The 25,566-nt window shown below is 52.0% G+C and overlaps 1 protein-coding gene across 8 annotated transcripts in view; it reads right to left on the bottom strand.

The window, feature by feature from the left end:
* The window catches only part of SSC4D (scavenger receptor cysteine rich family member with 4 domains), a 37,222-nt gene extending 11,962 nt beyond the window's left edge, over positions 1 to 25,260 (bottom strand). Inside the window, exons 1-14 of one of the 8 annotated variants that reach the window (XM_087417711.1) lie at positions 24,670 to 25,260; positions 23,914 to 24,028; positions 20,193 to 21,751; positions 19,671 to 19,815; positions 17,375 to 17,694; positions 15,903 to 15,938; positions 15,269 to 15,574; positions 14,416 to 14,493; positions 13,329 to 13,643; positions 12,200 to 12,277; positions 11,604 to 11,678; positions 11,176 to 11,487; positions 10,215 to 10,292; positions 8,994 to 9,556 (exon numbers count right to left, since the gene is read on the bottom strand). In XM_087417711.1, the coding sequence (XP_087273837.1) occupies positions 9,240 to 9,556; positions 10,215 to 10,292; positions 11,176 to 11,487; positions 11,604 to 11,678; positions 12,200 to 12,277; positions 13,329 to 13,643; positions 14,416 to 14,493; positions 15,269 to 15,574; positions 15,903 to 15,938; positions 17,375 to 17,540 (1,761 nt within the window). In that variant the 5' untranslated portion in view covers positions 17,541 to 17,694; positions 19,671 to 19,815; positions 20,193 to 21,751; positions 23,914 to 24,028; positions 24,670 to 25,260 and the 3' untranslated portion in view covers positions 8,994 to 9,239. Of the gene's footprint in view, positions 1 to 8,993; positions 9,557 to 10,214; positions 10,293 to 11,175; positions 11,488 to 11,603; positions 11,679 to 12,199; positions 12,278 to 13,328; positions 13,644 to 14,415; positions 14,494 to 15,268; positions 15,575 to 15,902; positions 15,939 to 17,374; positions 17,695 to 19,670; positions 20,108 to 20,192; positions 21,752 to 23,913; positions 24,029 to 24,669 lie in introns of those variants that run through there. The other 7 variants (XM_087417710.1, XM_087417712.1, XM_004442171.3 and 4 more) reach the window with 7 other exon arrangements.
* Positions 25,261 to 25,566: the final 306 nt, after the last annotated feature.

Here is a 25,566-nt window from a genome sequence, read left to right as displayed (position 1 = left end):
TTAGTTTCTCCATCTGCCGAATAGGAATAATAACCTCTGGCTGGCTGGCAGCAAAGATGAGGTGAGGCCCTGGTGGAAGTAAGAACATGTGGGAACGCCTATGTCAATGTCCAAATGCCATGCAGTTGTGGAGCCACAGTGAGGTATGCACCAACTCCTCTGCAGACATCACCCCTTCCCTTCCACCCCCTGCCTGGGTCAGACAGCAGCCCCTCTCCTTAGGAGACTGGGCACAATTTCTGGCCCAGAGTGGTGCTCAAATATTTGTTTAACAAGAGAATAAATGAACAAATAAATAAATGGCGCCCCAGGGAGGGAGCGTCACTCTAAGGCTCCTGAAGCATAGAGCCCCCTTTGGATAGGTCAACAATTCATCCTCGGCTCACCATGTCTATACCACGTCCACCAGAGTCCAAACCATCATCATGTCTCTCTTGCATTATTGCAGAAGTCTCCAAACTGGTTTCCCTGTTTCCATCTTCTCTTTTATCTTCCCTACCATCTATCTCTTCTCCACAGAATGTCCAGAGAGATCTTTTTAAAACTCGGATCTTATTATGTCTCTCCTCTGTTTAAAATCCTCTAACTAGCTTCCTAGTGCCCTCAGGATAATCTCCATAATCTTTAATGAGCCTACAAGGCTCCCCTCCCATCTCAATCCACCATCTCCCCTGAACTTCTGTTCCAGCCATGTGATTCTCTTTCCATTCCTCCAATAAGGCCATGCTCCCTTTCCTCTCTTTAAAAGTTATTTTCTTCCAAAAGCCCTCCCTGGACCCTCCCCCTAGATTACGTTAGGAGTCCCTGCAACCCCTGAGTTAGCACTCTGCTCTTCCCCATTGCAACTCTCATCAGGCTTTGATGTAACCATTGGTTTGTCTCCCAACTCCACTGTAAACTCCAGAGGAGCAAGGACCTGGTTTGCTCTGCGATGGGCCTTTTCACCCCTGCCTAGCACAAGGAAGGGGCTCGAATACTGGCTGAGTAGCTGAGTGAGCTGGAAAGGAAGAAAAACTGTAAGGAGTAAGATAAACTCTAGACACATCAGGAGCAGAGGCCAGGGCTGCTGGGTGGAGAGAGTGGCAGGGCCAGCACGGGAGACAAAGCACCAGGCCTTGACTATGAGTTTGAGAAGCAAACTGCTTAGCTCCAGAGACCACCCTCCCCACCTCGCCTACATCACAAAGGCCGTCAGGGCCAACTCCGGAGACCACACGGACCATATGCTCAGCGTGACCCGCAACCCCATGCTTCTACGCAGCTGGTTGTGTTAAATGCTCAGTCTGGTGCAGACGTCTGCGAGTGTCCGGGCCCTCCTCCTTCTAATTCCAGTTTTATAGAAAACTGGCTTTACAATTTTAACAGTCCTCTGTAGGTTAATCTTCCCCTCTGAAAACAAGAGGAAAGATTCCAGCCCGGCCCGATTGGGGGCCAAACGCTATTTTAAGCTGCGAATGGCCGCACAGATTAGAAAAGGTCGCCTTCACCCCAGGCGCTTGGGCCCCTTCCAGACTCTTCCTCCTTGTCGCCGCGTAGGCCCCACCAGACCTCCGCACGCAGTGTTCAGCCAGCCCCGCCCCTCCACTGGCCAAGCCCTGGACTCTCCCAAAAGCCTGGAGGGGCGCGCCGGAGAGGGGCTGATTCGAGGGGAAGAGAGGGCCGTCTCCTTTGCCTTTGGCTCCGCCCCACCCGCACTCCTCAGCTTGCTGTGATTGGCCGTGGCGTTCCCAGCCTCTCCAATCGGGAGGCTACCGCGGAGCCAAGGATAGGGCTTCGGTTCCCACGCGGGCCAGCCTCCTCTCGCCTCGCCTGCCCCGCTCGCCTCGCCTTCCCCGCTCGCCTCGCCTTCCCCGCTCGCCGCGCCCGCCCCGCCCTGCCCCGCGGCCGTGACTCAGCAGGAAGGCGCGACCCGACCGGGCCAGAAGGGCCGAGGGCTGCCACCCCCTCCCGGTCCACGCTGCTGAGCGGATGGGGCCGGGAGGAGGATTTGCGGGCTGAGGTGGGAGTCCCGAGACCTGGTCCCTGACGAGACCTGGTCTCTGATCTTTCTCTGTGACCCAGAGAAACTCCTGACCCTTCTCTGGCCCTTGGCTTCCCTTCTGGACAGTAGAGATAAGGCTAAACACTTCCCAGGGCGGTCATGAGACAGGCTAGTACTAGTTAGTAAGAAAAGTGTGGGGCTTTTTGGAGTTTGACGGTTCAGGGTGCAAATCCTGCTCCCTGCTTAGCTAGCTGTGTGATCCTGGCCAATCCCTAAATCCTCATGTGTAAAATCAGACAGCAATTTTACCTCCATCTCTCAGGTTGGGACAGTGAAATGAGACAGTGTACACAAACGGGGAGGGGAAACAAAACGACTTAGTTTCATAGGTGGCTGCAGAATTCCAATCAAGAGAGCCAGTGTTGATAAGCAAAACAAAAAGAGCAATTTTGGAAAGTTGGTCCTGGAGGCTAGGCAGTAGACAAGATAACTAAATAGTTCTGCATAAGAAATGTGCGAGAACCCAAGTGAAAAATGGGCAAAGGACTTGATAGACATTTCTCCGCAGAAGATATCAAATAGCCAATAAGAACAAGAATTAATTATACTCAGTATAATTAGTCATTAGGGAAACACAAACCAAACCAGGAGATAACGCTTCACAACCACTAGGATGGCTAGAATTTTGTGTGTGTGTGTGTGTGTGTGTGTGTGTGTGTGTGTCAGGAAGATTGGCCCTGAGCTAACTAACATCTGTTGCCAATCTTTCTCTTTTTGCTTGAGGAAGATTGTCCCAAAGCTAACATCTGAGCCAACCTTCCTCTATTTTGTATGTGGGACGCCGCCACAGCATGGCTTGATGAACAGTGTAGGTCCGTGCCCAGCATCCGAACCCTCAAACCCCAAGCAGCCGAAGTGGAACATGCGAACTTAACCACTATGCCACCAGGCAGCCCCTAGAATTTTTTTTTAAAGGGAGGGAGGGGATAACAAGAGTTCGTAAGGATGTGGAAAATTGGAACCCTTGTGCATTGCAAGTGGGAATGTAAAATGCTACAACCACTGTGGAAAACAGTTTGGCAGTTCCTCAATGTTAACCATAGAATTACCATATTATCCAGCAATTCCACTCCTGGGTATATCCCTGAGAGAAATGAAAACAGATTCTCAAACAGATACTTGTACACAAATGTTGATAGGAGCATTACTCATTATAGCCAAAAGGTGGAAACAGCCCAAGTGTCCGTTGACTGGATAAACACAATTTGGTAAGCCCATACAAAGGAATATTACTTCACCATAAAAAGGAATGAAGTACTGATACCTGCTACAATGCAGATGAACCTTGAAAACGTTATGCTAAGTGATAGAAGACAGATACAAATGGCTACACATTGCATGATTCCATGTCTATGAAATGTCTAGAATAGGCAAATCCATAGAGATAGAAAGTAGATTAGTGGTTGCTAGGGGCTGGGGGGAGGGAGAATGGGGAGTAACTGTTAATGAGTATGATTTTTTTTTTGCGGGGTGTGTGATGAAATGTTCTGGAATTAGATTGTGGTGATGGTTGCACAACCTGTGAATATACTAAAAACCACTGAATTGTACATTTTAAAAGGATGAACTTTACGGTATGTGAATTATCTCAAAAAAGCTGTTATTAAAAAAAAAAAAGCAACGAACAAAAATGTGGGAGTCAGAGGGCTTGCAAAGAAGGGAGGAGAAGGAAGGAGGTTACAGGAGAGAGGGAGAGTCCCAGCATTGGGGTAGGCTGTAAGGGCTGGAGAAGAGAAAATGAGTGAAAATTACCTGGTAATATGTATGTGTGTGGTGATAGTGATGGTGGTGGTGGTGTATGTGAATATACACAAGGGCTTTTTAAAAACAGGGTATCTGGGCCGGCCCCATGGCTTAGCGTTTGGGTGCGCGCGCTCTGCTGCTGGCGGCCCGGGTTCGGATCCCAGGCGCGCACCGATGCGCCGCTTGTCCGGCCATGCTGAGGCCGCGTCCCACATATGGCAACTAGAGGGATGTGCAGCTATGACATACAGCTATCTACTGGGGCTTTGGGGGGGGTGGATTCTAAAAACAGGGTATCTAGGCCGGCCCGGTGGCTTAGCAGTTAAGCGCGCGCGCTCCACTACTGGTGGCCCGGGTTTGGATCCCGGGCGCACACCCACGCACCGCTTCTCCGGCCATGCTGAGGCCGCGTCCCACATACAGCAGCTAGAAGGATGTGCAACTATGACATACAACTATCTACTAGGGCTTTGGGGGAAAAAAAAAAAGGAGGAGGATTGGCAATAGATGTTAGCTCAGAGCCGGTCTTCCTCAGCAAAAAGAGGAGGATTAGCATGGATGTTAGCTCAGGGCTGATCTTCCTCACAAAAAAATAAAAAAAATAAAAATAAAAACAGGGTATCTAATTTTCAATTTTAAGTTGTTTGTTGGGTCCTTGCTGCAAATCATCAGCCAAGTGTGCTACACGCACAGCCTGAAGTTAGTGGAACTTCAAGAGTGAAGGGCTTAGTCAGTGAACAGGAAAAAGAAGTCATGGAGGAGGCAAAAGCAGATGGGAGATTCACAAATCAGCAGGAGTCAGGGATACTCAGCAGAATCTACACTCCCTAAGAATTCCTGAGGTTTTTGGTAGGGATGCTGGGTATACTTACTTGAATGGGAGATACCTGGCTGGGTCCTTTTAATTAAATCTGAAGACGTAAGGTGCACTCAGCAAGTTCAACCTCCTTCAAGTTCACCTCCTTCAAGGAGGGGGGAGATATTCAAGACGCTGACATCTGGGGCACCTATATCACTCACTTTCCAATGGATTCTCATCACTCTTAGAATAAAACTCCCCCTGCGGCCTAGAAAGCCCTGGGTGGTATGGCCCTTACCAGCTTTTCTGACTCATCTCTTAGCACGTTCCTCTTTGCTCCAATCACAATGCCCTTCTCACTGGTCCTTCTGCAGGCCAGGCTAAATCTGCACTGATGGACCTGGAATAGTCCTCCCCAAACCTTTTCGTGGCCAAAAACGTTCATGGCCAGCTCCCTCTCACTACTCAGGCCCAGCTCAAGCCTCACCTCCTCAGAGGCCTTCCCTGACCACCCACTCCCTACCACAACACCCTGCTTTATGTTCTTTATAGCACCAATCCCTAGCTCAAACTCTCTTCACTATTGATTGGCTCAACAGCTTATCATAGATCTTCTCTTGAAGATCATCTCTGTGCCATGCAAATAGGAACCTGGTCTAGATCTCTTCGTGCTCTGCAGCCCGAGCCCAGGCCCAGCATACAGGTGCTCCAGAAGTATTTGCTCATATCCTCCATTCACTTGACAAATATGATTTGAGCACCTTCTGTGTGTGAGGTCCTGTGCACAAAGTTGGGCACAACAGACCCAGACCCAACCCTCAAAGGCCCCCTGGGCTAATGGAAGATACGGCCAAGTCACCAGTCTGCTGAGATGCAGGGGTGAGTGCTGTCTCTGGGGAGGTACAGGGTGTGATGCGGGCTCCTAGTCCAGACAGGGAGGGGGTGGTATCAGCGAAGGCCTTCTGGAGAAAATGAAAGCTGAGATGTGAGGCTAAATAAGAGTTGACTAAAGGGAAGGAGGGAAGAGGGTGATGCATATTCCAGGCAGAGAGAACAGTATGTGCAGAGGCCTGGTGGGAAGAAAGCCCAGACATTAGAGGAATTAAAAGTAGTTCAGCCTGGCTAGATGCTGGCAGCAAGTGGTGAGGGATGATGCTGAAAACACAGGCAGAGCCAGGCTGTGCAGGACCTTGTAAACTGAGCTAAGGAGTTGAGGAAGAGCACTGGGGAGCCGTGGAAGGGGTTTGAGCAGGGGCGTGGCACCATCAGATTTGCAAACATTAGGCAATTCACTTTTCTTGTGATATGGGGAATGGGTTAGAGACAGGAAGACAGTGATGAAGCCATGGTCAGAAATGTGGGGATGGAGAGAAGGGGACAAATTCCAGCAGGGCCTGGGAGATGGAATCATAGGATTTAGTGATTAGTTTTTGGGGGGTGGGGATTGTTGGAGATAATACTCAGGTTTCCAGCTTAAGCTAGTGGTCAGTAGTGCTACTTACTAAACAGGGAAACCCAGGTTTAGGGGAAGGTGACAAAGTTCTGAGTGGGACAGGATGAGTTTCAGGAGAGCGCAGGGCACTCAAATCAGCACTGGATTTTTCTTTTTTTTTTTAAATTAATTAATTAATTTATTTTTCCCCCAAAGCCCCAGTAGATAGTTGTATGTCATGGCTGCACATCCTTCTAGTTGCTGTATGTGGGACACGGCCTCAGCATGGCCAGAGAAGCAGTGCCTCGGTGCGCGCCCGGGATCCGAACCGGGTGGGCCGCCAGCAGCGGAGCGCGCGCACTCAACCGCTAAGCCACGGGGCCGGCCCAGCACTGGATTTTTCTATGAGTTTCTCAAGGCTAAAAGCCCTGTCGTATTTATCTCAGTAGACCAGTCCCAACCCCAGTAGACCCTGGCACATGCAACACCAAATGTGCTCAGTAAAACAGTGAGCAGAACCAGCCCTAATAACTGCCTGGAAAACAGGTTTCAGGTAAACCCCACAGGGCAGAGAACAATTGAGGAGCCGGAGAGCCTAGGTCAGGATGGGCTGGGTGAGGCTGCTCTGATAAACAACCCCCAATCTCGGTAGTTTACAACAACAAAGATGTATTTCTCCCTCACTCTATATGTGCATCTTCAGTCAATGGAGGCTGTGCTCCAGGCGGCCCTCACTCTGGGACACAGGTTGGTGGAGTCTCCACCATTTGGAACCTCACTGGTCACCCCAAAGCAAGGGAACTTGGCAAATTGTGCTCAGGTCCTTGAAGGCTTCTGCCTAGGGGGAGACTTCCACTCACATTTCATTGGCCAAAGCATGTCATAGGGCCATGCCTCACTTCAAGAGGGCAGGGAAGTGCAAATCTACCATGTGCCAGGAAGAGGAAGAACTGCGCATATTGGCGACCAGTATTCATGAGCATCAGGAATCTTAGGTTCTTGTCCTGGGTCCACTGTGCAAACTTGGCCAAGTCATTTCCTCTCTCTGAGCCTCAGTTTTCTCTGTCTGTAAAAAGGGATGATAACACTTCCCTCGCAGGGCTGCTATCTGGGTTAATTGAGAGACTGTTGATGAAAACACTTTGTTTAGAGGGGAAAGGGGAAGCTGTGATACTTCTCACGACAATGGAGAGGCACACTCAAATGCGGGTGTGGCCGGAGTGGCTATGACCACGGTCTAAGCAGAATCTGAGTGTGCTGCATTCAAATTTGGGGGCTGCAGGGTGGCTAGAGCGACCCTGTCCCTCTGCTCCAACTCCCTGAATTCTTAAGAAATTTCATTCCTTTCATTCCTCCAGTCCTCCTCCCTCCAGTGACACAGTGGATCTCAGAGAGCTCTCTGATAAATGGAGACAAAGCCATTACTGCCAAGAGCTGATGGAGTTCAAAGCTGAAGTGTCTGCCTCACTCCTTGGCTGGGAACCAGGACCCAGGCTTGCAGCCTGTGGGAGGCAGAATAATGGCCCCCCAAAGATGTCCACAGCCTAATCCTGGAGCTCGTGAATATGTTACCTTTCACGGCTAAAGAGATTTTGCAGGTGTGATTAAGTTAAGGACCTTGAGATGGGGAGATTATCCTGGATTATCCAGGTGGGCCTAATATAATCACAAGGGGCCTTAGAGGATGGAAGAGGGAGGCAGAAGAGTCAGAAAAGGAGATGAGATAATGGAAGCAGCGGTCAAAGTGATGCAATTGCTGGCTGGAAGGAGGTCCTGGGCAGGCACGGAATGCTGGCAGCCTCTAGAAGATGGAAAAGGTAAGGAAATGGATTCTCTCCTAGATCCTCCAGAAGGAACCGCCCCACCAACACCTTGAATTTAGCCCAGGACCCATTTCAGACTAGTGACCTCAAGAACTGTAGGATAGTAAGTTTGTGTTGTTTTTAAGCCACTAAACTTGTGGTAATTTGGTACAGCAGCTATAGGAAATTAATATAGAGCCTGTGTGCTGGACCCGGAGGGCAGAGGCTTGACTGGGACAGTTGCTGCTGGCAAGTCCCCCACCCTGGGGCTGAGGAAGGCTCTGGCAGGATCCCCTACTTCTCTCTACCCCTGGAGCTCCAGGTGAGATACCCCAAGAGCAGCCCAGGGGGAAGGCCCAAGGCTGCTTTGCTCTCCCTCAAATCCCTTTCTGCCTCCAATCGACTTTTCTCTTCTAGTGACTCCCCCGCCTTGCTATGTGACCTTGAGCAGACCCCTTCCTTTTGCAGAACCAAGATTTCTCTATATGCCAAAGGAAATCGGGGATGGGCTAGGGGACCCTCTAGGGGCCTTCCAGGCCTGACATCGTGAGTCAGCATTTCCAGGATGTGTGGGCCTGCTGAGAGCTCTCTGATGATGCTCTTGAACCGCCCTGCATCCCCAAGCTGGTTTCCTCCAGAGAGTCCTAATCAGAGTCTTTCCTGCTGCCACAAACAATGCACTTGTGCCCAAACACTGACCTCAGTTAAAAGACAGGGGGAACAATGGTTTATTGACTTGGCACCTATAAACGGGTGGCTACAGGCCCCCAGGGTTCTTTGCTACCGCAAAGTGGAGGCTCTGTGGTGGGGGCAGCATAAATCAGACATGTTGTTCTAGCTGCAGGGAGGGGCCGCTGTCCCTGTCTTGGCCCCTCCAGTCCCCTTGTCCAGCCAAGCACCATCTGAGTCTGGGCCCTCATGGAGCAGGCCAGGGCAACGACCTAGGTTCTTCTGCAGGCCCAGGCAGTCCAAGGTAAGAGCTGTAGGCCTCTCCTGCCTTCCCTCTTCTTGGGGATCCCAAGATGGGTGGGGGGAAGGGAGATACCCCATTTACAGAGAGCTCCTAAACATCCTGGACCGAGGTCTAGGAAGGCAGGGTCGGAATTCTGTAACAGAAGCCCCACTAAAGAGGAGAATTAGGAGTCATTCCCTTCCCCCATTTTCTGTTTTCGCTGAGCAGACAGTGGGAGCTTTCATCGAATCGGACCCATGATAGTTGATGACAGGTGAGGTCACACAGTAAGTGGATGGGGTAGAGCCAGGCTCCCCCATGCAGGACCATGCTGTCTGAGCAGCCTCTCTCCCAGGCAAGGGAGGGAAGGGCTGAGTGAACTGCAGTTGTCATAGGAGGAGGGCTTCCTGGAGGAAAAGAGGCAGGCCACAGTAGGCTCCCAGAAAAGGTGGTCTGCAGAGCAGGCTGGGTCACAATAGCTGGCACTGGACACTGGCATCCTCGCTGTGGTCACAGTTGTGGGCATCCCAGCGGATATGAGAGCAGAGCAGAAGGGCGCTCTCGTCCCCACGACACTTGACATTGTCCAGGAGTATAGGGCCTCGGCCTGGGCCAAAGTGAGCCTCGCCAGGGGCTGCCAGGGCCTGGCCACAGCCCAGCTGGCGGCACAGGACACCCGCTGCCCGCAGGTCCCAAGCATCATCGCAAACAGTGCCCCACCGCTGCCCTAGGAAAAGCTCTACACGCCCCTCGCATTGGTGAGCTCCGTTGGCCAGACGTAGATGCCCTGTGGGGCGACAAGGCCAGGGGCTGGAAGGGGCTGGCCCATGCCAGACCACTCCCAAGCTAGGCCAGGGAAGGGGTAGATAGAGGAGGCAAAGGGTGGTGGTCTGGGACACAGCACTGCCCTGGGAGCCACTGGACGAGGGCAGACAAATAAGATTAAAATAGGATTGGCATCAGTCCAGATTCAGTCTCAGGACTGAAAGAACATGTAAAAGCTTTTGTGGGATGCTATGTGCATGCTGGGTGCTTCATGTCTGCTCTCTCCTCAGTCCTCTGTTCATAATTCCAAAACCTCAGCCCTAGGTCTGCTCTCTGGAGACTGTGATTGTGTCTCCTGAAGGTCATCATGTCCCCTCACCCCTTGGACTTCCCGGGTTAAAGGGTGAATTCTTTCATTTCTCTCCTCAGGACAGAAGCCCCATTCCCTCATTTTGGTCCCATCTCTAAAATCTCTAGATGGCTTGAGCTTAAAACCCACCTCCCTCTTTCTGGACACCATACCCCTATTGACGATACCTGAGACCAGCATAAAAGGACAAAGGTTCCCGGATCTGGTGCCAATCTGGTGAGCTGTGTTACCTCAAGCTGTGACCTCCCCCAGTGCTGGTCCTTCCTATCCCAATGCCTCTACCTTCCTCTTGGGGGCTGTGGGCACCTACCATCCCTGGGCCGAGGAGTGGGCACCTGGGTAGTCTCAGAACCGTCCTGCTGGACTTGCAGTCCTAGCTCCTCCGGGCCTGGCTCAGCAAGACAAAGAAAAAGAGGTGGCTGTCACATTGGGAAACATGTTGCTTGAGGCCAGTTCACCTCCTACCCTCGCAAGGGAAGCCTGATCTAGGGACAGAGAGGACTTCACAGGACCCTGAGGGAGAACTGCTGCCTGGCCCTGGGATCAGAAATGATCCCAGGGGATTCACCCTGGGACCCAGTGCAGAACCCTTTTTAGCCTACCCTTTTGTGGGCCGGGGCAGCAAACGAGGGTGAAGATATAAATTCCCACACCAAGCAGTGAACACAAGGATTTAAAAATGTGTCAGACTCTGCAAACATCCCTTTCCATTGATTCCTCCGAAACGTCAGACGCTTGCTCCCCGAAAGATGATCAACTCGCTCTCTTACTAGAGCTCTGCGCGTCCTTGACTCAGCAGAGCAATAGCCCCCCGGCCCCGCCCTTCACAGACTTTCAGATTTTATTCCTGGCCTTCGCTCTCTCCCCTCGGGCCCTGCCCCTCACTGCAGCAGAGCGCGCGCCCTCCCCAGGCCCGGCCCTACTCTCTCACTGCAGAGGGCGCTCCCTTCCCGGCCCCGCCCATGCTGCGCAGCCGCACAGCGCGTCCATGGTCGGGTTCCGCCTCTCTCTGCGCAGTGCGCGCCCTCTCCGGCCCCGCTATCAACACACTGCCGCAGAGAGCCCTCACGAGCGGCCCCGCCCATTCCTCAGAGCCTGCCTTGCCCCGCCCACGCCGCAGTACGCGCCTGCGCGCGGCCCCGCCCATTTCACGGCGGACACCGCCCGCGCTGCAGTCCCTGCCGACGCAGGGCCACGCCCATTTCTCAGATTCTGCCTTACCCCGCCCGCGCTGCAGTGCGCGTCTATGGGCGCTACCGCCCGGGCCTTACCTGAGCAGAGCGCGCCGGCATCTTCGTGGTGGCCGCAGTTGTGCTGGCCCCAGCCCAGGTGGAAGCAGTCACTCAGGCGGGCCTCCGTGCCAGCGCAGCCCACGTTGTCCAGCAGCACAGGGCCGCGGCCGTAGCCGAAGTGGCCAAGGCCCGTGGCGCCCAGCGCAGTCCCGCAGCCCGCCTCTCGGCAGGCCACTCGCGCATCCGCGAAGTCCCAGTCATCGTCGCACACGGTGCCCCAGCCCCCGGCGTACATCACCTCCACGCGGCCGCGGCACGGGCTCGGGCCGCCCACCAGCCGCAGCCGCCCGCCTACGGGGAGCACAGGCCGGCGGCCAGAAGGGCTGTGGTGGGGCCGCCGGCTCCCGGGCAAAGTCCCGGCCCCACCCTCTCCCACCCCCCCACGGAACCCTGGCTCTGCCACTTACTTTTCTTACCCGCGGCCCAGGCGGGTGTGGTGAACAGTGCCGTCTCCCTGGAAGGCAGGGCACCAACTCCTGTAGCTGCGGAGACAGGGCATCTAGAGCGTTTGAAGGGGACAAGGAGGCCTGCCGGCCTGCAGCAGAGCACAGGGGCGCCTCCTGAGATCCAACTGTACCCCACACTGAGCCTCAATCCTAGAGTCACCGTGTTGATTGGTGTGGTCCTCAGGAAAGGATTGGAATGAACTGAATCCTATTTCCAGGCATTATCCTAATTTCAATCCCAATGATAGTTACAGCCCTAATTCCTTCATTCAACCTTTATCTAACCCTGTCACAAGGCCTCTCAATTTCCAATCTCAGCACCAACCCAAATTTTACTTCAGAGCCTTGAAGAAATCTTTTACTATCTCCTCCCACAGTGCTAAATTTTTCAGAGCTCTGGATTTCATCCTTGCTCCATCTGCTCATTCTTTCACCCACATCTTTAGCATCTGGCCAAAAGCCCTGGTCTGCTAGTCAGGAGTCCCGTTCCTGTGGGTCCAGAACAGCCTTCCCAATTCCCAGCTCCCACTTGGCCCCTACCCTTCCAGTCGCCTTACCCTCTGGCTCTGTGTGCCAGGCCCAGTCCTCTCTTGTGGCCAAGGGTGGCAGTGCTGTGGAAGTCGGGGGCCCCAGAACTACAGGAGGAGAGGGGAGCAGAGTCAGAGGCCCAGGTTCTGGTTCCTGGTCAGCCTTGGGCTGCCAGGGGAAGACAGGAAGGTCTCCCTGGAGAAGACAACAGATTTTACTTCCAGAGCTGGGGGCTCAGCCCCAGCTGGGGTCCAAGGAGGTCTGCCCACTTTGACAGTGGTTGTAATTTACTTGTGCTGCACAGGTGTACACTTTACAGTTTATACAGAGCTTTCGCAGACATGCTTTCATTTCTCTCCAGTGTTCTCAGAAGCCCAGTGTGTGTACAAGATGGAGAGAGAGACAAGACTTGCCTACCAGGGAGGGTCATGTACAGTCCTGAGGAGCTTGCAGAACAAGACTCATTATCCCCATCTTACAGACAAAATAAGAGTAGAAAGGGCAAAGGGCATGCCCGAGACCATGCAGCAAGGTTAGCCGTGGCTTTGCCAGGGCTCACTGTGTGACCATGGATAGGTAAGGCTCTGCCTCACTGGGCCTCAGCTTTCCCATCTGTAAACTAGGAATGATGGTCCCTGGTTTGCTGTGAGGCATGGGCAAGCACTTTATATCTTGTAGAAAGAAGTCTATCCGTGAAGTGCTCTTATTGGCCCTATTCTTCCTATTGCTCAGAAAACCTCTCAAAATGGGAGAGGGCCATGTGCAGGGAAATACTATTATAAGAGCATCAGGGTTAGAGAGGGCTGTGCTGGGTAATTCTGGTGACATACCGGGGCTACAACGAGACAATTCTGGCATATCTCTCGGGCAATTCTAGAGTACTATTACTTTATTCTGAAGTATTCCATGAGGAGTGTTTAGAAATTGCTAGAAAATTCCAGAGGCATTCTTGGGGTACAGCTAGATAATTCTGGAGTATTGGTGGAGCAGTACTGCAGTGTTACATAGCTGTGGAGCTTACCACAAAGAGTACTGGGATTTTCTAGAGCAGTACCAAGATATTAAAAGAAATTTCGGAGCCTTCCTAAAGAGCTCTGGGAAGCACCAAGGCAGCCACCGCCCACCGGCCCCGCCCCGCCCCGCCCCCGGAGCCCGCACCTGCGCAGAGCGCGCCGGCGTCCTCGTGGTGGCCGCAATTGTGCACGCCCCAGCCCAGGCTCAGGCAGGCCGCCAAGCGGGTCTCTCCGCCCTCGCAGTGCACGTTGTCCAGCAGGATGTGCCCCGTGCCATAGCCGAAGAAGGCGTTGGTGGTGGCGGCTAGAGCTGCCCCGCAGCCCATCTGGCGGCAGACCACGGCGGCGTCCGGCAGCCCCCAGTCATCGTCGCACACGGTGCCCCACAGGCCGCCATGGAGGATCTCCACTCGGCCCTGACACGGGCCCGCGCCCCCCACCAGGCGCACGCTGCCCTCACCTGGTGATGGGGGCAGGGAGTATCTCCCACAGGGCTCTGCCTCCCATCCCCTCCAAAAGTGCACCTAACTCAACACTTCCAAAATGCCCCAGGCGCTCCATATACCCACAGTGCACGGTGCCCCAGGACCTAAAACTCAGCAGGAGCTGCTCACCCACTTACCCCAAGGCACTGCCTCCTCACAGTTCAGACTGGGGTGGTTTGTGGGATCAGAGGACAGATCGGCTTTGACTGTGTCACTTCCTGCCTAAAACCAACCCTCCGTGCCCATGTCCATGCTCTCCTAACCGGCTAGGATATGCCGCTTCCTTGTTTACTACTGCAATGAATGCCTTCTCACCTTTCTGGGGTAGTGCCAACAACTCTTCCTCCTGAAGCCCTCCCTGATTTCTGATGGATAGGACCCTCTTCCTCCTCTCGACTTCCTTGCCTTTTTATCTGTCCCTCTTTTAGGGCACTTTTCATTTTCTTGTTCTACATTATCAGCATTTCTGTGCATATCTGACTCTACCATTAGATTGAACTCCTGTCCCCACCTCTCTCACTTTCTCCAACTTTGCTATTTTTAATCATCCCACAGGAATGAATCCTCTTTCCCTATCCAGACTGTGAGCGGCCTGAGGGGCTGCAGAGGGCAGGGTGAGGAGGGGGAATGACCAAACTCGCCCATCGGTAATCCCTCTCTTCCTACTGCCTAAAGGACAGGAGGGGAGACTCCTCCCTGGGTCCCTCTCCTAAAACCCCGGTGGTCCACCACATTGCCCTTACTTACCTTTCCCATTCTGGGGATTTGTAGAGGGTGCCTTACTGGTCAACACTTTCCTTGTTGGGGGCTGCGTGGGCAAGAATTCTGGGAAGGAAGGAGGGTGGAAGGGAGGAAAATATATGGAACTTTCTGTTCTCCATCCTCACACCCATGGGTGTGTGAGGGGCAGGGCATGGACCCCTAAGGTACCTGCCCCTCAGGGCCTCTGGCCACACAAAGGGTCAAAGCCAGGAACCCTGGGGTATGCGGGGAGGAGGGGCCACCTGAGTCCTGAGAGCAGCAGCTTTAGAGGAGTTTGCTCTAGAGGGGTTCTTTTAGTTCTGACTTCTTTTAGTTCTTAAAGCAGCATCACATCACTTGAGAACTTGCTAGAAATACAAATTCTCAGGCCCTACCCCGGACCTGCAGAATCAGAAACTCTGGGATGGGGCCACAATCTTTGTTTTAATGAGCCTTCCAAGGGATTTTCTTGAAAACGAGAACTGCTGCTCTTATGATTAAAGCCTCTCAGAGATTTCTGAGTTGGCTCTATGCCAGGCGAATCTTATGGCCCGTGTTGACCCCAATCATCTGGATTTAAAAATGGGGAGGGGGCTCTTCTGGAATAATCAAGGCCCTACGTGGAAGCAGTAATGCTGGTTTTCGGCAGAGATCACACGATGAGCCAGAAGCACCACTGGGGCCCAGGGCTCCTGACAGCCAGGCTGAGGCTCTTCCCCAGCACCATGCAGTGCAGCTGCTGGCTTGGTCTTCTGCATGGAACGGTCTTATCACTGGGAAGTCCCTTCATTTATCTAGCCTACAGCCCTGCTGCCTGCCACAGTTTGTCTGCCCTCCTGGGTCACAGGCCTCTGCTCACCATCACACAGGACGGCCACGTCCTCGTAGTGAAAGCAGTTGTGGACGCCCCAGCCTCGGCTGCCGCACTCGCTCAGTGCAGCTTCCTGCCCTCGGCACTCCACGTTGTCCAGCAGGATGGGGCCTCGGCCCTGGCCAAAAGCGAGGGGCCGAGGCACCGGCAGCGCCAAGCCACAGCCCAGCTGACGACACACCACATTGGCGTCCACTACGTCCCAGTCATCGTCGCAGACGCTGCCCCAGGAGCCATCATGCAGGACCTCCAGGCGCCCCCGGCAGCGGCTCGGGCCCCCCACCAGCCTTAGCTCTGTGGAGAGGGTTGAGCTGGCACCAGGGGGATCACCGGGCCCAACCTACAGGATGCCCACCAGGCATCCTTGCCTGGATGCCTTGCCCGGGCATCCTTGCATCCACCCCCCGGGCCCAATTTGCCATGAGGCCATGGGATCCTTGGGAACAGTCCCTTCTGGGCCTTATTTCTCCCTTTCTGTAGAATGGGGAGACTGGCGCCACCCCTTTGGGGACCTCTAGAGTAATGGAGCACTGTTAGTCATTACTCCCTGAGGTCTCTGTCTGAGCATCTGAGTACATGAGGGGCAGGGCTGGGTGAGGGAGGGAAGGCCAGGGGCACCTACCTGGAAAGGGCAGTGGAGTGGGCTGTAGGGCGCTGGCTGGAACAGAGTGAGGAAGAGCATTGGCCCCTCTGCCCCCTCCCTTGGCTGCCTGGCCCCAGGAACACAGCCTCCTCTCCCCCCATGGTCCTCACCATCGAACCCGTCCTCTTCACTATCCCTGCTTCCCTGAAGCCCCATCTTCTCTTTCCCTGATTGTCTCAGTTGGCCTCCTAGCTTCACCCCTTGCCCATTGGTCCATGGGCCACCCCAGAGGGATCTGCCTGAGACACAGATCTGCTCACCCCGCTCCACTGCTAACTTCATAAAAGACTCCCCATTTCCTGCAGGAGCCCCAGACCCTGCGCTTTCTCTACAAAGCCTTCTAGTGTCTTCTGAGCAGCCTCACCTTATTTATTAATCTCCCATCAGTCTTGTCTCCAGGTCTTTAACCCTGCAATCTCCTCTGCTTGAACAGTTCTGGCTAACCCTGCTCATTACAGCCCTGCAGATCCTTCAAGATCCAGCACAGAGCCCCGTCCTCTGGGAAGCCTTCCTGGAGCCCTCAGCTGGAAGTGCTCTCTATTTCCTCTGATTCCTGGGCACCATATACATGCCCCTTTCTGGGCCTTCTGCCTGGTGATGTGGGCCATGCCTGTCTCATCTTGGTGTCCCCCAGGGTCCTTGGCCCAGAGCCTGTTACTCAGCAGGTGCTCAGTAGCTCCACCTTAAGTGTGTAAATTGGCTTTGAGAGTCATTATGATTTCCCTCAAAAGATTTACCTATATAAGTCCTTCTGCTTCAGCTCTCATGTACATATACGCCAGGAGCTGTGCTCCTTGCTTTTCGTGGCCTGGCTCACTTAATCATTAGGACAACTTATGAGGGAGGTAGGATTTTGCAGATGGGGGAACTTCAGGTTTAGTCAGGTTAGGCAACTTGCTCAAGGCCACACAGCAAACAAAGGGTAGAGCACGTGGCCTGAGAGGTGGGGAGGAAACAGGGAAACTGGCCTAGCATGGGAAATTGGAAACCCCAGAATAGCCCCTCACTTGTGCACTTTCACGTACATTACCTCATAGCATCCTTACAACAATGCTCTGAGGCATGTACTAGTGTACCCATTTTACAGATGAAGAAACTGAGACCCAGTTTCTTCTTTCTTAAGTTAGGATAGTCCCTAGGTCATTGATTCCATCTGTTCTACCAGCTGCCTTTCCAATAGCCATTGGTGAGCCCACCCTTTTTCCCTCCTTCCCTATTTCCAGTGTCCCCTAACTGCCCATACTTTGTGTACATTGAGCCCTCACCTCCAGCACAGAGCCCTCCACTCCCCCATCTCAGACCCTTGGCTTTCATCAACCCTGGGCAATTGTCAGAGCTGGAAAGAATGTTGGAAACCACCTCACTTACAGACCACCTCCCACCATAATTTACAGCTGGGAAAACTGAGACCCAGAAAGGGGGAGGGTCAGGAGAGGGTGGAGAGGACTCACCCAGTGGCAAGAGGAGGAGGAAGGACAGGACTGGAGGGAGGAGCGAAGGGGCAGTGCTCCTGTTTCCCAGCCTCCACCCCCTGCTCTTCTCATCCGGCTGGGGACCAATCCACATCTCTGCTTCCTTGTGTGTGCAGCTGGTGGATGGCCTTTCGGATGGTCCCATCAAGGGGCCCCGGAGAAGTCAGAGCTGGAACATCTGGAATTCAAGATCTCAAGTCACTTCTTCCCGCTGGAAGGGCCCAGTGAGAGCTTCAGGGAGCAGTGACCATGCCCCTTGGGTTCAGCATTCTGAGTGGAGGCAGCAGCAGGGGCAACAGCTGGGAGATGAGAAAGACAGGAGCACAGATGGAAACTTATGAGGAGTTAGGTTTGGTTGAAGCAAAGAGTGTGTGAAAGCAAGTGGTGGGGGATGAGGTGGGAGGGTTATCTCGGCCCAAACCAAGACGGATCGAGGCTGTGCTGAGGGGTCCAAGTTTAGCCTCCAGGGTGGCACATCCCAAAGCCTGGTGTTGGTGCCACTGGGAGCAACCCACGTAATTTTAGGGGAAGATGGACATTTCCTCTTTTCTTTTCTTTTATTTATTTTTTTATAGTACCTTCTATTTATGGCAAAGGATTCTGGTTTTCTTTTTATTTGGAGCAATATAAAGTTTCCCTTTAAAGTTAATTTCAATCAGAAGAAATGAGTAAATTTAAAGAAAAAACATCAAGGAAATATAGTTCCCATGACTCATGAATATGCAAAAATGAAGGGCTGGGAGAGTAAATACCATTCGGAATGCTCTGCCCTTTGGGAGTGGAAAGCCCTTGAAGATTTTTTTTTTTTTTTTGATTTTGGATTGATGTATATAAACCAAACAGTGCATAAATCATAAGTGCATAAATCTCAGGGAACATTCACACGGTGTAATCAGCATGCCGGACACACCCCCACGTCCCCTTCCCGGCAGACTTTTAGCAGGAGTCTGATCCTGAGTGTGTGAATGATGATTGGATGGTTGCGGGGAGATGGGGGGCTGTTTTAGAGGATGGTTATGTTTGGGATATATTGAAAGGGAGATGCCAGGGACATGGGTACCCCTCCCAGCCTGAACACGCACACACACACACACACAGAGACACACACACACACACCCATCTTTCCCAGGCTTTGCCTCCGTCCTGGCATACAAACAATCTGGTTGGGGAGAAGATGAAAACCTATCTGGATGTGAGCACAGGGTTTTCAATACCCCATTCATGGGGCCCAGTACAGCCCCCAGTGGAATAATCAGCTTTTGTCTTCTCTCTGCCTGACCTGGGGACATCTGAGAGATGGGAGTTGAGAGCTGTGAGGAGAGGGAAGCCACGGTCCAATCTTTGCTGAGGGGATCCATAGTGATCTGGGCCTGCCCCCGCCTCCCAGGCCTTGGGGCCACCCACGTCTCAGGCTGCTGGGACGCTGGACCCCTCGGGTCAGGTCAGGCCGCACTGTGTGAGTATGGGGACACATAGCTTCCAGGGAACCTGGCTGGGAATCCTCAAGTCCCCTCACTCTCTCTCCTGCCACTCTGGCCCAGGAGTGAGGGAGAAGGCCCCTTGACCCTGACCCCCACTGACCTCAAGTCCCAGCTGACCCAAGAGTTCTCAGTGGGCCTCGTGGAGCCTGCCTTATCTCCAGCTCCAGGTGTGGCCCCTAAGCCTGCTCCTGCCTTACATCCTGGGGACCTTGGTCAAAATGAGGCTTAACTGGTCCCTTCTCTCCATGAACTGTGGCTCTCTAAAGCTCTCATGCTCCCTCCCCACCCCTTCTCAGTGCACCCTTGCCCTGAACCGTCTCTCCACCACCTGCTAGCTGTGTGAGCTCACCTCTCTAAGCTCACTGTGCTCGTCTGTAAAATGGGGTTAGTAATACACTTACCTCTAACCATCATTTTGCTAGGTTAAATGAGCTGAAGTTTATAAAAAGTGTAGCCCAGTGCCTGACCCACCATAAATGTGGTAGCTGTTATTATTATTACTGTCCCCTCATCTAGACTGTGGACCCTCGAGAGCAGGGACCAGATCTCATTCAATAGTAGCACAGGGTGGGTACTCAGGAAATGTTTGTTGAATGACTGAATGAAGTTCAGGGCTGTAGAATCATAGAATGAAGCAGTCAGAAGGGGCCCAGGAGATCATCAAGAACGATTCCACATTTGACCAGTGGAAAACTTGTCATTCTCTCTCTCTCTCTCTCTCTCTCTCTCAGACACACACACACACACACACACACACACACACACACACACAAGCAAAAGTGAAGGATTCATACCTGGGGGAATGTTCTGGGCTCTTTCTGTCCCTTCTTCTACAGTCAATCCAAGGTCAAATCACTATTTCTGCCCCCAGAAGTTTAGGAAGGAGAAGGATCCCCCAAGTGCAAATCAATACAGATCTTTCTTCTTTTCTTCCCAAAGCTGGAAGGTAAGCAGAGGCAAAGTCCCCATCCATGGAGCTGGCTGGTGGCCCCAGCCTGTCCCTGCCCGACCTTAGGGGCAGAGGGAGGCAAAGGGAGAGTGGAGGTGGCCTGCACGGTTTGGAGCAGCCCCAGAGAAGGGGCATCCGGGCAGAGGAGGAGCTGCAGGGGCGGAGGGGCTGGCTGGGACTCTCAGGGCCAGGCAGCCCCTCCTCCCCCTTCCCCCTACCCAGGGCTCAGGTTTCAGAAAGGCCTGGACAGGTCTCCGCCCCTTTGTAAGGCAGCCAAGCATCTCTGCTCTCCTGCGACAGCCCTGCTCCCACCCTTAGTGCTGTCGCCCAGGGGAGTCCCCTGACCGCGTCCTGACCCATGTCCCACCTAGGGCTTTGGAAACATGGTCTCAGGAGCCGGAACGTGCGCAGTGGGCTTTCCACGTGGGCAGGGGCTCTGATTTTGCCTTACTGTGGTCCTCTTGAGTTCTGGTACCTTCTGGGCTTTTGGACTGGAAGCAGCATGTGGCTTATGCTGTAGTTTGTAGCGTCCATAAAATGCAGTGCTGGAATTCCGCACCTTCCTGCTGGAACCAGAAACTCTCAGAGCTAGAGGGGTCCTTAGAGTCCCAGCAGGGTGATTCCCAAACCTGGCTGTGCATCCACATCACCCCCGGGGGCACTTTTCACATATATACAGATTCTTGCCTCCAGCACTTCTGCCCCCGGGATTCTGATCCAGCAGTTCAGGGATGGGGTCCCCCAAAAGTGTATTTTTGAAAAGCTCCTGAGGATTAAACAAGTTTGGGGACCAGGGGTCTAGCCTGAGCTGTTTATGGCGCAGGTGGGAAGACCGAAGCCAAGAGCGGAAAACGGAGACACAGCCCGCGGACCTCTCAGGACTTTGTCTCCTGCCTCTCAGGCCTGATCTTGCTTCCCACTTCTCGGAAAAAGAAAACTCTGATGGCATTTCTGCCATCACCCCGCCCCCAAACCTGTACATCCTCTTGTGCCTGCACCCATCCCTCCTTTCTCCTGCCTCCTCTCTCCTCCCCTGGTCTGAGGAACCACTCCCCTAAGGTCCAGACCCCATCTTCCTCTGCCTTCCCAGCGACCTCCCTCCCTCCATCTGCGCATCTTCTCTCTTCCGTGTTCAGCCGCTCTTTCCCAACTGGATTTTTCATGTTAGGCTTCTAAGCATACCCTGGTTTCTGTCATTAAAAGCAAGCAAGAGAAAATCGTTACAACCTGTGTCAGTTGGGTCCTTAGGGTAGAAATGGCCAGGCCCTAGTGTCCCTACCACGTTCCGTCACTGGCTGAGGGATGCAGAGGAAGAGTGTGGCTTTGGCTCCAGTGCTGCAGTAGATCTGGAAGGTGCTACACCTGGAGGCTGTCGGCTGACTGCATTCCTCGTGGCACATCAGCAAGTTCTATCTCCAGGGGAGATCTGAGCAGCGAGTCTGCACGGCTGCCACTGGCCTCCACTTGCCCTCCAGCCCTACCCCAGCTCTCCCCTCCCCATCCCAGCCTAACTTCTCTAAAGAGCTGCCTGCACACACGGCCCTGTCTCCTTACCTCTTGCTCGCTGCTCAACTTGCTCAGTCTGCCTTTGTCCTCACTACTCCACTGAGGCAACTCTCCCTGAGCTCACCAGACACCTCTGTGTCATGAGAGTCAAGGGACAACTTTCATTCCTTGTTTTATAATATGAGCTCTGATACTGTAACAGAGAGAACCTATATTCATAGTTTTTGCTGTGTTAACATGCATAACAAACGTGCCCCAAATGGCAATGGCTTATAGCAACACTTACTTTTTTCCCATGGTTCTGCACGCTGGCTGTGATGGCTCTATTTCAGGCTGTGGGTGCGGTTCAGGTCTGCTCTGTGTGTCTCTCATTCCAGGGCCCAGGCTAAAGGAGCAGCGGTTACCTGGGGCATGCCCCTCCTGTGGAGGAAGGCAGAAACCCCAAAGACCAAGCCAACTATGCAGGCACATTTAAAACCTCTGCCTGGGCGCGACATACATCCCATCTGCTCATATTTCATTCTAACATGGCCAAGCCTGTTATCTATCAATGAGGCAGGGGAAGTATGTCCCTCCCATAGAGGGGAGGAGGAGAGAGTGAAATACCAGAAAACAACAGAGGCTTAAACAATATCCAAGTATCCAAACAGTATCCTCCTACGAGTCCTGGCAGGAGATCTGGAAATAGTATGACAGCTCACAATTGCTAAAGATCCAGATGCCTTCTCTCTTGTTGCTCTGCCATCCTAACACAGGGCTTCCTTCTCATGGTCCAAGATGGCTGCTCCAGCCTCTGCCATCGTGCTTCTATTTCAGCCAGAGTCTCAGTCAGCTGAGTCACAAAATACCACAGACTATGTGGCTTAAACAACAGAAATTTATATTCTCACAGTTCTGGAGGCTGGAAAGTTCAAGATCAAGGTTCTGGCATGTTTTGGTTCCTGGTGAGACCCTCTTCCTGGCTTGCAGATGGCTGCTTTCTTACTGTGTCTTCACATGTCGGGGGAGAGCACTCTCTGGTGTCTCTTCTTATAAGGACACTAATCCCATGGGATCAGCCCCACCCTTAAGACCTCATTTAACCTTATTACCTCTTAAAGGCCCTATTTCCATATATAGTCACATTGGGAGTTAAGGATTTGACTTGAATTTTGTAGGGACACATTCAGTCCATAACAGCCAATGAAAAGAGAAAGAAGGGAGGAAAGAGAGCATTCTCCTTCCCTTAAGGGGCACGACCACAACCCTTCTGCTCATATCTTATGGCCATAGCCCAGCTAAGAATTCTATTACTGCATAAGAAGGAACAGCAGATACCAGGGGACAACTACATTTTCTACCAGTGTCCTTGTTTTACTGGATATCTCAGCAGTGTTTGATACTCTATCAGTTACAGTGCTTTGGGCTTCAAGTAACAGAAAACACAAATCAAAGTCACTCAAAAAGGAGAGTTTTTATCTTACTTAACAAGAAGTCCAGAGGTAAGGCCATTTCAAGATGGGTTAATTCAGTGGAGTGACATCATCGGGGACCCAGGTCCTTTCTGTCAGTCTACACTGCCATCATCAGCAAGGTGGCTCCTCCTCTTGGCTGGCTTTCCTCGTGACTCAAGATGGCAGCCTCAATTCTGAGTATCTCGTGCATATGGCAATGTTCAGAGCCAGAAAAGGGGGAACATCCCCACTCTGTGTCCTGTTTTTAAAGCTAGGAAGACTTTCCTAGAAAATCCCCAACAGACATCCCCTCAGGTCTCGTTGGCTAGACCCAGTTACTTGCCCATTGCAAAGCATGACTGGCAAGTGGAAGGGAGCCTTAGGCTCAGTCCTGGGCCTTCTTCTCCATCCATACTCCCTCTCTAGGAGGGCTTGAACAAGCTCAAGGTACAATTTGTTGGTTTTTAATATATTCACAGAGTTGTACAACCATCACCATTATCTATTCCATCACCCCAAAAGAAACCCGGTACCCGTTCGCAGTCAATCTCTAGTCCCCTCTCCCCAGACCCTGGCAACTACTAATCTAGTTTCTGTCTCTACGGATTTGCCTATTCTGGACATTTCAGATAAATGGAATCCACAATATGTGGCCTTTTGTGTCCCACTCCTTTCACTTAGAATAGTTTTCCAGGTTCACCCATGTTGTAGCACGTATCAGTACCTTATTCCTTTTCACAGCTCAGTAATATTCCACTGTATGGATATACCACATATATTAATTGATATATTCCTATCTAGACTACATAAAGAACTCTCAAAATTCAACATTAAAAAAACAAAACACTCCAATTAGACAATGGGCAAGCCATGAAGAGATATTTCACCAAAGGGGAGAGATGGATGGCAAATGAGCACATGAAAAGATGTTCAACATCAGTAGCCATTAGGGAGATGGTAATTTAAGACCAGGCTGACACATCACCGCACACCTATCGGAAGGGCTAAGATAAAAATAGTGACAAAACCAATTGCTAACAAGGATGTGGAGAAACTGGTCCCTCATATCTTGCTGATGGGAATGTAAAATGGTTCAGCCACTCTGGAAAAGAGTTTGGCAGTTTCTTAAAAAACTAAACATACACTTACCATACGACCCAGCAGTTGTAGTCCTGGGTATTTATCCTGGAGAAACGAGACCTTATGTCCACACAAAAACTTGTACATGAATGTTCATAGCAGCTTTACTTGTAATAGTCAAAACCTGGAAACAATTAAAATGTCTTACAAGAGGTAAGCAGCTAAACAAACTATGGTACAGCCATTCCATGGAATACTTCTCAGCAAAAAAAAGAAAAAATTATTTATAAATGTAACAATTGGATGGATCTCAAGGGCATTATGCTGTCTGAAAAAGCTAATCACAAGAGGTCACACACTATATGATTCCGTTTATGCAACATCCTCAAAATGACAAAATTATAGAGATGGAGAACAGATTAGTGATGCCCAGGGTTTAGGGACTGTGGAGGGGCGGGCAGGTGTGACTGCACAGGGCCAGAACAAGAAAGATCTTCCTGGTGACAGAATAGTTCTGTCTTGATTGCCATGATGGTTATAGGAATCTATGTATACAGTAAAAGGGCAGAACCACACACACACCACGTTGTATCAATGTCATATTACTGGTTTTTATATTGTACTATCACTACGTAAGATGTAACTACTGGGGGAAATCAGGTGAAGGGGACATGGGACCTCCCTATACATTTCTTTGCAACTTCCTGTGAATCTATAATTGTTTCAAAATAAAACTTTAAAAAAAAATCTTAGCTGATTTACAAGAACAAAACAGACTAATATTTTTAAATGGAAGCAAACATTTTTAGCACTGTAAGTCATTACCTTGAGGTGTGAAAAGTGGATTCCGACAAGTGGTTCCTCCTGGTGTGAGAATCTGCCGGGCTTGGCTGGAGTGTGGGAAAATCCGGTGTCTGGTGTGTGAGTGGGTTTCCACTGGGCTCCACATTCTGGAATGCCTTTCCCGAGTGGAGCACCTCTTCTGTCTTCAGCTCCCTGGGAGGGCATCAAAGGTCCAATGCTTTGACGATTCCATCTGGTCAGTTATGAAAAGACCTGGTAATGTTTGTGTGTGTGTGTGTGTGTGTGTGTGTGTGTGTGTGAGGAAGATCGGCCCTGAGCTAACATCCATGCCCATCTTCCTCCACTTTATATGGGACGCCGCCACAGCATGGCCTGACAAGTGGTGCGTCAGTGCGCGTCCAGGATCCGAACCGGTGAACCCTGGGCCACCGGTGAACCCTGGGCCGCCGCAGCGGAGTGCACGCACTTAACCGCTTGCGCCACCCGGCCGGCCAGCCCCTCGTAATGCACTTCTAATAGCTCTCCCTATTCTCAGGAAACTTGGTTCATTCAGTCTGACAACAGTACCCAAATCACCACTCTGTCTTGGTGTGTTTATCTAGACAAGATGGCTGAAATGGGACTCCACCAAAACCCCGTTGTTGTGAAATGAAAGTCACATTGTGAAACGCATTTGCACTGTCACAAAATTCAAGTTCCGCAGAACACGCAGAAGTGAAATCCAGAAGGTAGAAGAGAAGTGCCCAACATTTCCCCTTAGAACCACGGAAGCTTCCTTCTTTGGCCCTTCTGTAGACAACCGTGGGAGCTTGTTTGCTGAATGGAGCCCCGATGTTGAAGGAGAGTTTTGTATGACCAGAACCAGAGGCCATTATATTTGACCAGTGCTTTCTTTCATAAGCAGCCTACGGGCTGCCA

Source organism: Ceratotherium simum, chromosome 26 (assembly GCF_057802395.1).
Source record: "Ceratotherium simum simum isolate JZ-2026a chromosome 26, ASM5780239v1, whole genome shotgun sequence".
NCBI lineage: Eukaryota > Metazoa > Chordata > Mammalia > Perissodactyla > Rhinocerotidae > Ceratotherium > Ceratotherium simum.
This window is presented reverse-complemented; position numbering and strand designations above follow the sequence as displayed.